This window comes from Pipra filicauda, unplaced genomic scaffold (assembly GCF_003945595.2).
Source record: "Pipra filicauda isolate LSUMZ 115617 unplaced genomic scaffold, ASM394559v2 scaffold82_size2718185_pilon, whole genome shotgun sequence".
Taxonomy (NCBI): domain Eukaryota; kingdom Metazoa; phylum Chordata; class Aves; order Passeriformes; family Pipridae; genus Pipra; species Pipra filicauda.
Window position 1 is genome coordinate 497379 of NW_024105009.1, and position 15059 is coordinate 512437.

A 15059-nucleotide genomic window follows, 5' to 3' on the forward strand; every position below is an offset into this window, starting at 1 on the left:
CTTTCCTTAAATAGTGTTAAATTTAAACCCAGAAGCTCTAGTCTCTTTTGGAGTTACTCTTCTACAGTGCATTGAGCTTGAAAGGGAAATTTAGTGCATGGAATGTACTGTGCCATTACTGAGTGTTGGTGAGAGAAACACTATGAGGAACTGCAGAAAGAGGGGAGCCTGTAGAACGAAATCATATCAGGGACACTTATGTTCTCTAAAAAAATGTTTCTATATTCTGCTTTATTAAAAAAGCTCCTTGTCTTAACATCGCCCCCATTACTCATTATTGATAGATAACTTGATTATTCTAAACCTCATTCTAATTGGCATGTCTGCCTTTTTCAGAGCTGGATATATGCTACCTGAGTATCATTGTCTTGGGGAAAAAAAGCTTTTACAGTAAAATACTATGGGTCTAAATTTCCAGTTTTGCATGAACAACTCTGATTTCAGCATTCTTACTCCTGTAAGTATAGTTTTATACAGGAAAATGCCTGTGTGTACCAAGCATTAATAGGAATCAAGAACAAACAGGGGAACATGATTTCTTTCTTGTGTGATGCTAATTCCACTCCAAATTCATTTAGTAATGTGGAAGGAAATGTGATTGCTTGTCAAAGCACAGATGTGTTTTTTTGTTGGGACAGTGCATAGTGCATTTGGAAGTGTCATGTTTAGCTGAAGGCAACAATGCTTAGTGTCTCAGCACCCAACTCCCACTGAATTTCAACAAGAGTGAGCAAACAACCTTCCCTTGGGCTTCAGTGAAAATCCCTGGCTTAGTATCCAGCCTGAGCTGCAGTTTCCCTTGCAGGAAACAAGCTTTTTCTGAGGTCTTTTAAGGTATTGTTTCCTGAAACAGCAGAAGTGCAGAGAGAGTACTGCAAATCTGTTACTAAAATATGTTAAATTTTGATATGAAAGAACTTAAAAAAAAAGTTCTCAAGATTTTTAGGATTATTGAATACAATAAACCTTTCCAAATTCAAGCCATAAACAAACCAGATGATCGTTTACATGTGCCAAGATACAATTTTATTGCTTCTCAGGTAACGCTGCACTTAGGCATTTATTTAACTTGAGGGTACTCTAAAAGCAAAACCAGTTCACTTATGTCTTATGACATTTGTCCTACTGTATGTTACTAGAAGAGGTAGGGACTTTGCAGAGACATTGCTGGCAATGTCATAAGAAGTGCACACCAAAAGCTCAGTAATGGTGCTATAGCAAGAACATGTAATCTCTGCCAGCCTCTGGTATCTAGATTTAATTATCTTCAATGAGAAGATGTAAAATATTCCACCACAGTTCTTGTATGACCTTATGAAAATGACCCTGCTTACAAAGGTCACAGCTCTGCATTGTCTCATGCTGATTTTCACAGATTTGTTGAACTGCTGAAGTGTATCACAACCCGGGAGTCTCAAAGCTCCTCTCTGGATGGTTATGTGACCTCCAGCGTGTGATGCTGTAGGCCAAACCTTCAAGGAACCTCCCAGTGACTGCTGTGGAGCCCTAATCTCCCAGTTATTATTGTTCAGAAACAATTCTAGTCATAGCAACTATGTATATTGGACTCCTTTCTAGCTTTTTTTTTTTTATTGAGGTGAAGAAGAAACAGTCGGTGCTGTATGTCCAGCTGCTCTTTGTAAATGACCACCCAGTGCTGCAGGAGTTGCCAATGACCCAGTCCTTTGGGAACCACTGGCTTTAGAGGCTTGGTTTGTGCTTTCACATCATTTCTCTGTGTTAGTCTGTGTTATTGCACCTTCACAGTATCAAAAAGAAGTATTGGTTTTATTGTGCTTATTTTAAAACCGGTACATTTAAAACCAACCAAACTTATCTAACTTGGGTATATAAAAATATACATGTAACAACTCACATTATACAGTAAAAAAGAAAGCACCTGTGTGGAAAGCTTACCCTCTTTTTGGGAAGGAGAGCTGTCTTTGTAGAGTTGCTTCACTAACATGTCCTTAAACGTATATACATACAAACCCAGAACTTTAGCCACATAAATCTGTCCTCTTACGTGGCAGAGGAGGCAGAAGGCCCAGAGGGGTGATATGTCTCATTCTTTCTCCATCACAGAGCTGCTGCCATTCACACTGCACGAACAAGAGCCCGGCTCGGGTAAAGCGCGAAAAGCGCGAGGTAAATGATGCTCCGTGTGGCACAATTCCTGCCAGGGAACAGCCCAACCAACAGCCCCCAAACAGCTGTGCGTTCCCCCGCCCTCGGAGTGAGCAGCTGCCCCTCTGAACTCCACATCCCCTCTGCTCTGTGATGGGGGTCAGAGAGAAGGGCCAGCTGCACGTGTTGAACTTGGAAAGCTCTGAACCAGAGGGCTGCTGGATAACTTCTGCAGCACCTCTGACCCAAAGTGGGAGACAAAACCTCTGTGGAGACAAAGGTTGTGTCAAACCTCTTCTCTGGCTCAAAGTCTTAACTTTAAATTGTTATATGCTATTAAAAAAAAGACAACTAAACAGCTTAGTCTGTTTAAACATTAGGTTTCTTTCTAACCCTAGCTGCATTTCACTATGGTAAAAGAGGGTATTTGAAGAAAATATTTCACTATTAAACATCCTTGCAATTATGTTTTTTAGAAGTGCTTTTTCCGTGTCAGGCTCTAATCTACTCAGAAAAGTTACCTTTTTTTTTCCAAAATAAAGCCTGTAGTAACTATATATTGCATATAACCACGTGAAAAGAGTAAAAAGCTATTTCTAAGCGGTTTCTGAGGTAATAAGCTGGCATGTTAAAAATATATTAATGCAAGTTGTTCAGCTGTGAGTGTCCCTTGCCCATCTCCCCCCGAAAGAAGGGATGGACACAGTGATTTCAGTAAAGTGGAGAAAAGGTGTGTAGCATACTGGTTGGTATTTGTATCATAGTTCATCGTGGTTTCTTGTGAGGTCCTCCCCATAATTAGTAGCTTGACTTCCAACGAACATATTCCAGTTGTCAAGAACTTCCTCTTTTGTTAGTTTTTGATCCTGGTAGGAGGAAAACAAAACCTCTGTAAGAACATTTTCAAAGCTAAGTAAAAGACACTTGTAGGAGCTCTGGGAAGCACACAGTTCTTCAAAGCAGCAGACTGCAGGTTCAGGAATCATTTGTAGCTCTAATGGTGAGTGAAATCTGGACTCCAGTGGCTTCATTTGGGTCAAACTGCCAACTGAAAGTTCTTTGTAATGAACTCTCTGCCAAACAGTACATGGGTTATCTGGTACACAGTTTTGCCCTCTGGTTTGGTTTTGCCTTCCTGACAGTAAGAATGAAAATCCTCTGGTGTACTTTGCTGAAGATGGTTGCTATGTCAGCAGTTTACACACTCTCTGTGTAAGAGAGTATTTTGGCTTTTCAGGTTCAGACTTTGCTGACGTTACACTTGTGAAGATCATCATCTGGAATCTAGTGTCCCACACCAGAGGAAGAGGATGTACTGAGTCAGCCTTTAGTGAAAGGTATGTGCTTGATTATAGAACTGAGGGTGATTTTGCTACCCCCTATGTAAATAGGTCTTTATTTTCCTCTTGTAATCTAAATTAACATACAAAAGTCATGACCATTCTTAAAAGAAAAGAGTATTTCTACTGTGTTAAAACACCCAGGTTAATGATGATAAATAGATTCTTTTCTCACCTAATGATAGCCAAGGGAACCTCTCAAGCTGACAAGCTGTATTTTACTACTTTTACTTTGTGATTCTAACCCTACCAACTGAAATTGGCATGGAAACATTAATGCATGAGCAATTCTAGCCTCTAAAACTCCATTTAAAGTGTACTAATAAGAAAAGTTATCAGGAATAAATTGTTGCAAGCTGATATTTAAAAAAAAACCATAACAGCTTGTGTAACTTCTTTAAAAACTACAGTAGAACACTATGTACCTTGTCTGCATCAGACTCATAGACTAAGTGCCTGGCTTCAGCCAGGGCATGATCATAGTCTTGAGGGAGAATCCAGTGCTGAATCTCATCTTTGTCCATCTTTCCATCCTTGTTGAGGTCACGAAAATCTGCAAACTGTTCACGCTCTGTAATCACCCAGTCAGGCTCTGGTCCACCCTCTTCATTTGCAAACATATCAGCTGGAGAGGAAATAAAGGTCTCACTCGAGTCATATTTAATTTGCAAATTATGCACAGGCTAAAGACATTTGCACAGTGTTCCTCAGAGGAAGACCAAACTTTTCACTCTTTGCACAGCATCTCTTTGTACAGAAAATGAAATAGAGTAGCTGTGTGTATCTTGTCTCAGGCCTATTTCTTCACTGCTGGTGATTCTGTCCTTTCTTACATTACCCTTGTCTCACAACTGTGCACTCCTGGTCAGGCTAACATGAGAGGTGAATGTGTTCAAAGGCCATCATCACTGAATTTCAGAATGAAAAAATTCTCTAAGGGTCTTTAGTTAAATAGCAATCACAAGCTTTAGTGCTAGGCTCAGTCACATGGGGAGGAAGGAACCCAGCCATTTTATCTTGTCCCTGCCAGCAAATGTCTTTGTGGATAAGATCAAACTCCAGCCAGCAGAGAGTGATTAAAGGAAAAAAGGCACAGGGGAAATTTAGGCAAACAAAAATTGCTAAATGGAACTTGCATGCTTTTATCCTGCTTTTAGAGAGGTCTGTGTAAGAGATGAGTCTTCTTTTAACCATGCAGTGCTGTAGCATATTCCAGCAGAAGATACTCCCCTACAAAGAATGAGCTGGAGAAGTCATGAATCAGTGGTGGATTCTGTGAAAAACCACAGGCAGAGGCACTTGTCATAGGTTGGTACCTCGGGATGGAGCACCATTTGTGACACAGGATGCAGAGATCACATCAGTCCTGTGCTATATTTAGGAAGCATTGGCAGGACAACGCCACAGTGGCAGCTGCTATCTGCACAAACAGGGTTAGGACGGGAGCAGTGATTATTAAAAGCAAGTGATTTGTAACTGAACTGGTTTTTTGCATCACAGGCCTTCCAAATGATAAGTAGTGTGTCCACTTTGTTCTTCTGGTCACTGTGGCTAATCGCTTTTTGCTCATCAGGGCTGTTTGTCCCTCAAGCCTTCCACTTTTCTAAATAGAATTAAAGCCTGCTTTTTGATACTACTCCTCTTCTATGCCTTTTGTGTTTGGTTGTCAAGGATGTGCTAAGGAAGAGTGCACCCCATGAGGATGGTCTCAGGGCCAGAGGCTGGATGGTATCCATAGGAAACATAAATGGTGATTTCAAAGCTAGGAGTAACCTCCTCTGACTCTGCAGTGTGAGTGTGTACACTAGGCCGAAGCTCTCTATTGCCACTGTCCACAGTGTCCCTGAAATACTCTGTCACCTGCCCGTGCACAATGAGAATTCAGTTCTCTCTGCTCAACGTGATTAGGGATATTTTGCTCTGCTGCTTGTGTAAATCTGAAACAAATTTTGTAAAAGACAAAACAGGAGGAAAGAAGGAGAAGGAGGGAGGAATCATGTGATAACCTTCAGCAGATTTCCCCATCAAATACCCGATCTAGAGACTGACATTTTTGGACTTCTTTTTGTAGAAACTATTTTTGTATAAACTATCAACCATAAACTATCAAAGAAGAGATTTAGTTTTCTGTTGGTTTCTTAACCCCGACTTCATCAAAATTAAAAAATAATTATATCTGAAAAAGGGAAGTAAGAACATCTCAAGCATAGTTTTCTCAACTCATGAAGGAAACTTCAGACAACACATTCACTTTCTTTTTTCATTTTTTAAAGTGCAAATTATATTGTTTATTTGAAGCAACTGACATGTCCTGTCAATTTGATTTTTATCATCCTTGCCAATGTGGGGTGATCGTGACTAGAACATTCTATGTTCCTATCTATAGAAGACAAGAAAAACCAGCATTCACATGGTAACAAATGTTGACAATTACCTTATAATTATACGTAGGTAATGTCACTGAATGAACTGAAATTACTGTGGAAATTATGCTGCTCTGTTATTTCAGTCATAAATGAATAGCATTCACTTTCTGGGCTAAATATAATCTAGAGGGAACAGAACCCCCTGCCATTAATTAACGTGTGTACATTGTTCCTGATTCTGTGTGAAGCGATCTTTACAGCAGCACTTGAAACAAAGATTCATCCAAGTTTGCACTAATGCTTTCCTGGTGCTACCTTCCTGATTTAAAACCCATCAAAACGAGTGCAGTGGAGAAGGTGGGTTCTGGTATCAGAGTAATGATTCAAAAGGCTAAAATGTATCATATACTGCTGCTCTCCACTCCTGCTTCTGTTTTGTCTTCGTAGGTCTAAGTGCAAGACAGCAGCCAACTGCCTGGCGTGACTAAGTTTGTGTAAATTAACTGTGACTGATCTGCTGAGGATGTTTCCCACTTTGTTCTCTTTCTGCCACTGCAGTAATGCACTGCTAACTTTCACACATTTCACAACTTCTTTGAGAATCTTAAATCTTAGCGCGGTTCATTTTTCATGTATCTTCTATTTCTAGGAGAAATACAGTGGTATTAGAGAAGTGTGGGGCTTTACTTACTAATTAGACTAGGAAAAAAACTAGTGGAAACAAAAGGTGAATTTTCTCTTTTTGCAATGTGTGCTTCCTAGCTGGTTTGTATATTTGAGTAACATTCAAACTCGGGAAAAGACTATTTCACTTTCTAATCTTCCTGCATTTCTAAACACTTTCAAACAGCTGTTAACATTGCCTAGTATACAGAGAATATCCCTCTCATGGAAGATATTATTCCAGATCCTCTTCTCTTGTTCTCATATAACTCTTAGCTGAGTTATATGAGAACATGAGGAGAATCTTATGCTGTAAAGTGTGAGGAACCTTTTCCTGGTGATGTTGCTATCTGCCTAAAATGAAATTAGGCTGTACCAACGATCTGAGTTGGATGGTTGGTACAAAACAGTCGAACTGGAACACAGAACTGTTTATCCCTGGGTTGTTGATGCTGCTGCAAATGTGAGAGAAGATGGAAACAATGGATTGGAGATTATGTAAGAAACAAGGGTCAACACTTACCAATGTACTCGTCTTGATCCACGAAACCATCCCCATTTTTGTCTATGTCTTCTAAGGTTTCCTGGAAAATAGTTTTGCATCAAAGTAACCAAGAAAGAACTGAGAATTCTGACTATTTGCCTCTTCGATCATTTAATGTTTTGAGGCCTTGACCTACCCTTGTACACAAGTGAATGTACTCTTACTAACTCCAGTGCGATTGTTGTTTATACAATGAATATACAAATATCCTTTCATGTTGAAAAAATTTCCTGTATGAATGAACTGAATACCATGCTTAAGTCAGGGGCAGATACAAGCCTGCATGAAACACTTGGGTGCTGCATGTCAGCATACCCTTCCTTTTATTTTGGTTTAAGTCTGTGCCCCAAGATTGTTTCTTGATTCCATTGAGGAGCTGTCTAAGTGCACTTAACAAGTCCTTTTTATATCGAGAGTTCTAAATCAAGTGGATTTCATGAAAGGCATCCCTTTCTGTTCCCCACTTAGCTATTATGTGTGTGTCTCTTTCTAAACCCTGCCTGGAAAGGTTAGAGAAGCACTTCAAAGCTCATCCATAAAAATAAAAGTAAAAATAATGGCATTGATTTTGCGCTGCTTACTAGGACAACGATGTTTTTCATGTGCTCAAACTCCTCCGGGTGAAGGAAAGCAGTGAATTCTTCACGAGTGGCAGCCAAGTCTCCATCCAGATCTGCAGTTTTGAATCGTCTTTCATCTCTGGGCAGCATTTTCTTAAAGCTGTGCTGATCAGTTGCATCTTGGAATTCTTCTGGATTTTCTGCAAATTAATCAAGGTGATCTCAAAAGTGTTTTCCTTTAAAACACACTAGCACAATGAAGCTCCCCAACTTGCTGTTTGAGTCTAGAAATACAAAGGCTTATTTCCTTCTCTTTCCTGTGAAGTTTTAAATTCAGGGGTCAAGTACATGTTTTGATTTTTAAAGGTGACAACAGTAGAGGTAAATTTCTTCTATTGAAATCCAGGATAATGGATTTTGCGGTATTATATATTAATCCTCACATATTTAAATTTTATCTGCCTTCACACGCACCACTGAGGTAGCATTTGGGGTAGAATTCATTCACGGAAGTTTTATTCTTCTTTAGGAATTAGGATGATCTACTCAACTTTCCAGTTTCAAGAAGCAGGCAAACCAAGGAAAGGTGGTTTCAGAAGGTGGCAGACTGTCTGAAATTATCTAACTGCTACGCCTCTGCTACAGGGAACCTAACAATTATTTTCAGTTTAAAACAATGACATTCTTTCAGGGTGTTCACTGGTATAAAAGGAATGGTATTTGATATAATTTTTTTTAATAGGATCATTAAACTGACTTCAAACATGAAAAATACTCATAACAATTTCACAGTTCAGATGTTGGGAGACAAACACAGGCGAAAAAGACGAGGCCAGGAATTACAGATGGGAATTGTAAGTATTCATTAAAACAAGCCCACAGTGTAGTATCTGCTCTCCAAATCCTGGGGATTACAGAGAGCAAAGACAAAGGGCTGAGAAGGGTTCCCAGGGATAATGCTGCAGGGATTGTGTGTCAAATATTTCCTTCCACAAATGTAACAGGCTCCATTTTAATCTCAGGTAGACTTTGGAATGATTATTGCTACTGGAAGCTTGGTCTAGAAACTGTCTCTGTGGTAGGTGAATACTGTCTTCTCATTTCCAGTAAATATAAATGGTCAATTAATACTGATTTGTTGTTCTGTCAGTATTGCCCTTTAGCTTAAGTGATCTCTTCTCCTCATTTCCCTTCATTAACTTACAAAAAGCAAGGGAAACGGGTGGGGGCAGAATTCAGGTATATTTTTTAATAAATGTTTCTTTTGCCTGATTTGTTAAGAATTTTCATTTGCAGTGGATCACAGTCTGAAGCATGTTATTCTCCAAAACAATTTTAATCAATAACTTTGCTATGGCTTAGAATCAATTTTTAGCATCTAGAATTAAGATTTTAGAGAGAGTGACTTAACAAATGCAGTTAATTACACAACATATATTTTTTAATTAAAATACCATTTTAAATACTAAAAAAGAATATATTTCTAACCGGAGGAGACTATAATTCAGCTGTGTCAGTACATTTAACAATATCTCTACAAAACCTTCTGTGTGCTGGTGGGCTGCAAGAACTAACTAAAAAGTGCTTTTGACCTCTGAGCATTTATAAAATTTAATGTGAGTTTCAAGAGACTTAAATGAGACACCAAACTTCTGTTGACTGTAAAGCAAGAAACCACACTTTATAATCTCCAAAATCCTTGATCATAAAATCTGAAATTGTCCTCTTACCTAGATAATAACCATATGTGGCTTGTTTGTATTCTTCCCAGGCAATTTTATTGTCCTTGTTTAGATCATAGTCTTTCCAAACTTTAGCCACGTTTTCATAGATATAGCGTTTCTGTACCCGCTTAATCCAGGTTTTTAATTCCTCTGTTGTGAGATAGCCATCTTTGTTGTCATCTATTCTATCCACAATCTTCCTGTAAAAAGAGATCAGCATCCTTAAGAGTTGGCAGAAAAAAAACTTGCATGTCAGGCCACTTTTAGTAATCTTTATCTGGCTCTGATTTTCCACAAAAAAGGAGTGCCCAAAACTCATAAAGCTGCCCTGCCTTAAAGTGGTTAAGGCTTTCCTGCATTTTACAGATTATCTGAAGGGATATGTCTCTATTCTTTATTCAGTATCGCTACAAATAACTGAAATGGAGCTTGTGCAATCAAAATTAGTGGACAAAGGGAACCTCAGATAACACCTGGCTTTCTTAGGTTGTGTCCACTCTCTTAGGGGCACCTGTTCTTCACTGTCAGTAAGGAGTGCCCATGTTGGCTCAGAGCAGGAGACACCAACTTCACTACAGGAGAAAGCCTGTACTTGAGCTTGCTGGAGGCAACCAGGGCAAAAATCTAGGACGTGGTGGACACCTGCAGTTCCTCCCTTGGCTTTCCATCAGACTGACACTTGGGTAGAGTGACTTATTTGACTGCATAATGCTGGGGATGTACATCATGTACAGTCTTCCCTTCCATGCCTGTCCTTCCACTGCTGTTTCTTTTCTTCCATTCCCAATGAGAAGCAGTACTGCTGGTGTTGCCAGGAATGCCTGTTACTTGCTAAAGCACTGTTAGTCTGCAGCAGGTGTCCAGTCATTGCCGGCAGCTGGGACATAAACCCAGCTCTGTGTAAAGCTGCCACCCTCAAGTGCTGTTGAAATCAGGAGTGAAAGGTACTGGTGTACTCCCAGGGAAACTCCCATATTTGAAATGTTCTGCACACAGCTGCAGATAAAACTGACCTGAAAAACCTATGTTAAAAAATAAAAATAGGGCAATGCTGATTTGCCACGCCTATGGAATACCTACATGTCATTGGTATGAAAAGGGTAAAAGCAGGAGCTGACTTATCTAAATCCTGACTTGACATTCAACAGGTGAGCTCCCTAAACCTCCAGGCTGCCAAAGGACACAGGGAGAAGTTCTCCACTCTTAAGTATTCTTTTCAATTCAGCATCTTGGTTCTCCACAAAGAAACCAACCCTGGCCAACTGGAACTGCTTGACCAGTGAAGCAATGTCCTTTCACAAGCCTTACTTATGAAAGTGGTAAGTAGTCAAACAACAGCAGCAGCTTCTGCTGAATTTCCAGCAATCTTGTGTGAGTCCAATAGTATCAGACTGATTTTATAAACATGCCATTTCTGAGCTGGGGGGTGGGGAAGGGGCTGCCGAATTTGCCTTCTGAATTAGTAAAGTATGAATTAACTGACTAGAAAAACCTTTTCTATTTTGCATAAATCTCATGGAGAACTGACTGCCAGTGGTCCCTTTCACTGCGTGATGCACTGTATTTGTCAACAGATTTTCCCCACAATGAATCTGATTCAATTGGTTTATATGGTATTTCCTTCTGTTGTTAAATGTATTAGTCATAATAAATGATTCTGCCAGTAGCTCTTGGCTATTTTTAACATGAAAGAAGTCAGGACTGTTTAGCAGAAGATGTTTCATGCCTTTTCCTTTTCACCTGTTTTTATAGGTCCATTGCATCCATGTGCACTGTTTCACTCTGCTTCTCAGCTGAAGACAGGGACAATGAAATAGTTTTGCCTACAGGCTCCCAAAGGCACAGGTAACAAGCTGTTACTGTATGGACTGTGGACCTCACTTTTTATACTGATAAATTGCCTGTAAAATGGCTTGGGATCATGCTAAGCTTTGTAGTGGAGCTAATGCGTGTTGATCAGTCTGAAAAGCTTTAGTGCCTCAGGTTTAAATGGTTAATTCTTAAATACAGAAAAAATGCAAGGAGCATGTTAACAGACACAAAATGCCAGCTCATAAACAGGAATTTACTTGCACAAGTGTGTAATACCTGAAAGTTTACTTTCTCCCTTTATCTGAAGTGGTATTACAGCCAGTATGAGTTGGTACACACAACCTTCTACCACAGACATTCAAGCTGCCAGTGTGTAAAGACATCTGGTGATGGAACAAAGTTGGGGCAAGGAAACCATTACTACCAAGTGTCTCAAAGAGGAAGGCTTCCCCTCTGCACCTGATGTGAGTACAACTGTACGTCAATAAACTCTGGCTTTGGTCTGTACGTAAAGCAGAAATGTTTATTTTGTGAGGATCTGTAACCATCTTCTGTGTTCTCTTAAAAGTGACAGGCCCCTCACAAATGGCAGGGAGAAGGTCCAGATGCCTGCAGCCCCGCTCCCCTCCTCCTCAGCCCACCTCCAGTCCCTTAATGCAGTCCTTGGATGCTGCACCAGGATTATGTCATGCTTCTCCAAAGCCAGGTGAGTTGCTGTACTGCACATGGATGGGCAATGTGTGATTCCTCCTTTGCCAAGCGATCCAGGGAGGGAGGACAGGGAGAAGGGATGCCCCTGTCACAGCATCTGTCATCAGGGCTGGTGCACTCCCAGGTCACAATGCAGTTAGGGGCTGGTATGTGCCACCATCTCAATCCAAGATCACACTGTGCAGCTGCTCCTCCACTGAGGTTGCAGGTAGAGTTTGCAGGGCTATTTTTCTATACTAGCTGGTTGCTTTTTGTTTGCTGGAAGAAGGTGAGAGTGGCTTTGCATTAATGATGCCTAGCCCTGGGAGTCCAGTCCCAGCACTGGTCATTGGGATGACATATGTGCTGCCACCCTTCCTAAGCAAGGTAAAATAAATACAGCAGCATGCACTTTGGTTAAAGCAGCAGACTGTAAGCTCCAGAAATCATTAGAAATAGCTTTTATTTAAATCTGTTTTCTTCCTAAAAGCCAATCACTTCTTGAGAAGTGACTCTATTTGTAACCCACTACAGGGTTACAAATAGAGGGGGGGGTGCCAGCATATCCGATTATTAGGACATGAAATGTTTTTAAAATCCTCTCTTTACCTCCCAGTACGCTATCCAAAATCACAAGGTTGGGAAATGCTGAAAGTTATGAAACTCTCTCACAGGGCCCCTCAGGAACCACATCTCTGATATTCTGATGCACAATGCTCACCCCACAGTTTGTGCTTTGGTCCTCCGAGGGACAGTCCTGTCACCCTCATTTAAAAGGTTACTGACTGTGGCCGTAGCTTAACATGCCTGTGTCACCTCTCCAAGGGACACACAGTGAGATCACCACAAGCTAAGCTTCTTTCCTTGCTTGCTTTCCTTGTTGACATTTGTAAAAACTGTTTTAAAACAGCCATATTGTTAAATCATAGCCCCAACTGAATTATCTATTCTGGTGTAGGTGTAGACCAATTTTAATAAGGCATGTCCATTTTAGTGACACACTTTGTGAGAATCTAGGTCATAAATTGTGTACACTGAGAACACGGTTCCTTTCTCTCCTTCTTGAAACAATGTGGATGAAGTCGGTCATTTCTGGTAACTACTTTATCTGCCCAGTCACTGAGATACACTTAAATAGTAGTGACAGCTTCCAGAAGGATCAAGAGGTCAGTCAGTGAGATTACAGTGCTACTGCACTAAGGTCTTAGGATGGAGCTAGACAGACAATCAGTAAGTACCATCCCCTGTGGTACTTTACTAGGCAAGGGGAATCTTAGCGAGAACGTGCAGATATTTCAAATTATCTTCTTGCTAGTAACTACATTAAAGGAACTTTCTTTAATTCCTGTTAAACTTAGCTCTGCTTAATGATCTGCCTTCCTGTAGATGTAAAGGAGGGAGAAGCAGTAAAGTAAGGAGTGGTCTCTGTTCTTGGTAGCAGCGTGGAAGCAAGAGCAACACTGAAACACAGCGAGCGGGCAAAGATGTCTCAAGTGGAAAAGCTGTGGGAAGATGCTTCAAGTGGACTTGTAAATGTAGCTGTAAGTAAGGAATGATTTAAACTTGATTCACACTGATATGGTGGGAACAAGTAACCCAGAGTTAGGGAGCTGTAGCAGCAAAGCCCTCCAGCAAAGGGTGAGGTCTGTCCAACACCAGGCACAGCACTATATACAGCAGCTCCCTCCACTAGGCTTACTGCTGTAGGGCCAGGAAAGGCAGGAGAGAAAAACACCAAAGCGATGAATTGTTGGCTGCTCATTTACAAAACCAGCAGGGTATGAGAGAATTAGGCTGAGAAAGCTGGGGCTGTTCAGCCTGGAGAAGTGAAGGTTGCATGGAGACCTCATAGCAACCTCCCAGTATCTCAAGGGGCCTACAGGGAAACCAGAGATGGACTCTTCATCAGGAACAGTCGTGATAGGACAAGCAGTGGGTAGAAATTGAGAGAGGGGAAATTTAGGTCAGACATTAGGAAGAAATTTTTCCCTCTGAGGGTGGTGAGGTACTGGAACAGGGAGGCTGTGGATGCCCCAACCCTGGTGGTATTCAAAGCCAGGCTGGATAAGGCCTTAAGCAAACTTGGTCTTAGCGGGAGGTGTCCCTGCCCATGGCAGGGGTGGTGTTGGGACTAGATGGTCTTCAAGGTCCCTTCCCACCCCTTAACATTCTACGATTCTAAGTCAAACCTCAGAGGTATTGCTGCCACACCAGGGTACAAGGTACCAAACTGGGGTACAGGGTACTGTACTGGGACACAGGGCAGCACACTGGGGTACAGGGTACTGCACTGGGGTACAGGGTACTGCACTGGGGTACAGAGTACCGCTGCACGATCCCCTGAGGGTGAGAAGGGTGCACGGAGCGCTGTGACACCAAGGCAAGGCGGCCCCGGTCCCTCCCCCTGCCACGTCCGCCGCCCCGTCCGGCCGCCTCACCCCAGGCGCTCCCGGCTTTCCTCCGGGCTCAGCTGGTCGAAGCTCCGCGCCTCCTCCTTGCCCAGGAAGGCCTCGTGGTCGTACTGGAAGCCGGGCCGGTCCTCGTGCTGCGCTCCGGGCCGCGCCCGCTCCTGCCGCGCCGTGGGCTTGCCCAGCGCTCCCGCCGCCAGGAGCAGCAGCGCCGGGAGCAGCGCCCGCCCCGCACCGCCGCCCGCCATGGCCCGGGTCCGCAGCCCCGCTCCCGCAGCCCCGCTCCGCGGCCCTCCCGCCCGCCCGCCAGGCCCCTCCGCCCCGCCCCGGGCCCCGCTGCCCGCCCCGCCCCCGGCCCGGCCATTGGCGGCGGGGCCGGCGCGGCCCGGCGGGCGCCACGTCTGCACGGGGGCCCGGCCGGCGGGGCCGCGGGGAGCGACGGAGCGGGGCGGGGAGGGGGGATCCCGGGACCGGGCATCGCCGGAGCGACCCCGGCCCGCCCTGGTGAACGCGGAGCGGGGCGGGGGGATCCCGGGACCGGGCATCGCCGGAGCGACCCCGGCCCGCCCTGGTGAACGCGGAGCGGCGCGGCGGGTCTGTCCCTCTGTGCGGTTCGGTCACCCGGAGCGCCAGGTTGATGATGGGTCTCTGCTGTCATCCTGAATTGGTTAGGAGAGGACAGAAGCGTGATTTTTTTTTTTTTTCTCTTTTCATGGCAAGTAACAATAAAAGTAAAAAAACAAACAAACAAACAAACAAACAAAACAAACCCCAAAACAAACAGAAACTCCAAACAAAACCAAACAAACAACAAAAACAAAATCC

General features: G+C 42.8%; 1 protein-coding gene across 1 annotated transcript; it reads right to left on the minus strand.

Annotated features, from left to right (window-relative positions):
- Positions 1–1003: 1003 nt before the first annotated feature.
- Positions 1004–14482, minus strand: RCN1 (reticulocalbin 1). The gene is made up of 6 exons (XM_027735766.2): positions 14265–14482; positions 9331–9524; positions 7622–7800; positions 7020–7080; positions 3893–4092; positions 1004–2993 (listed from the first exon to the last, which is right to left on the minus strand). The coding sequence occupies exons 1-6, from the start codon at positions 14480–14482 to the stop codon at positions 2886–2888; spliced, it is 960 nt and encodes a 319-aa protein (XP_027591567.1). The 3' UTR covers positions 1004–2885.
- Between the last annotated feature and the right edge of the window lie 577 nt (positions 14483–15059).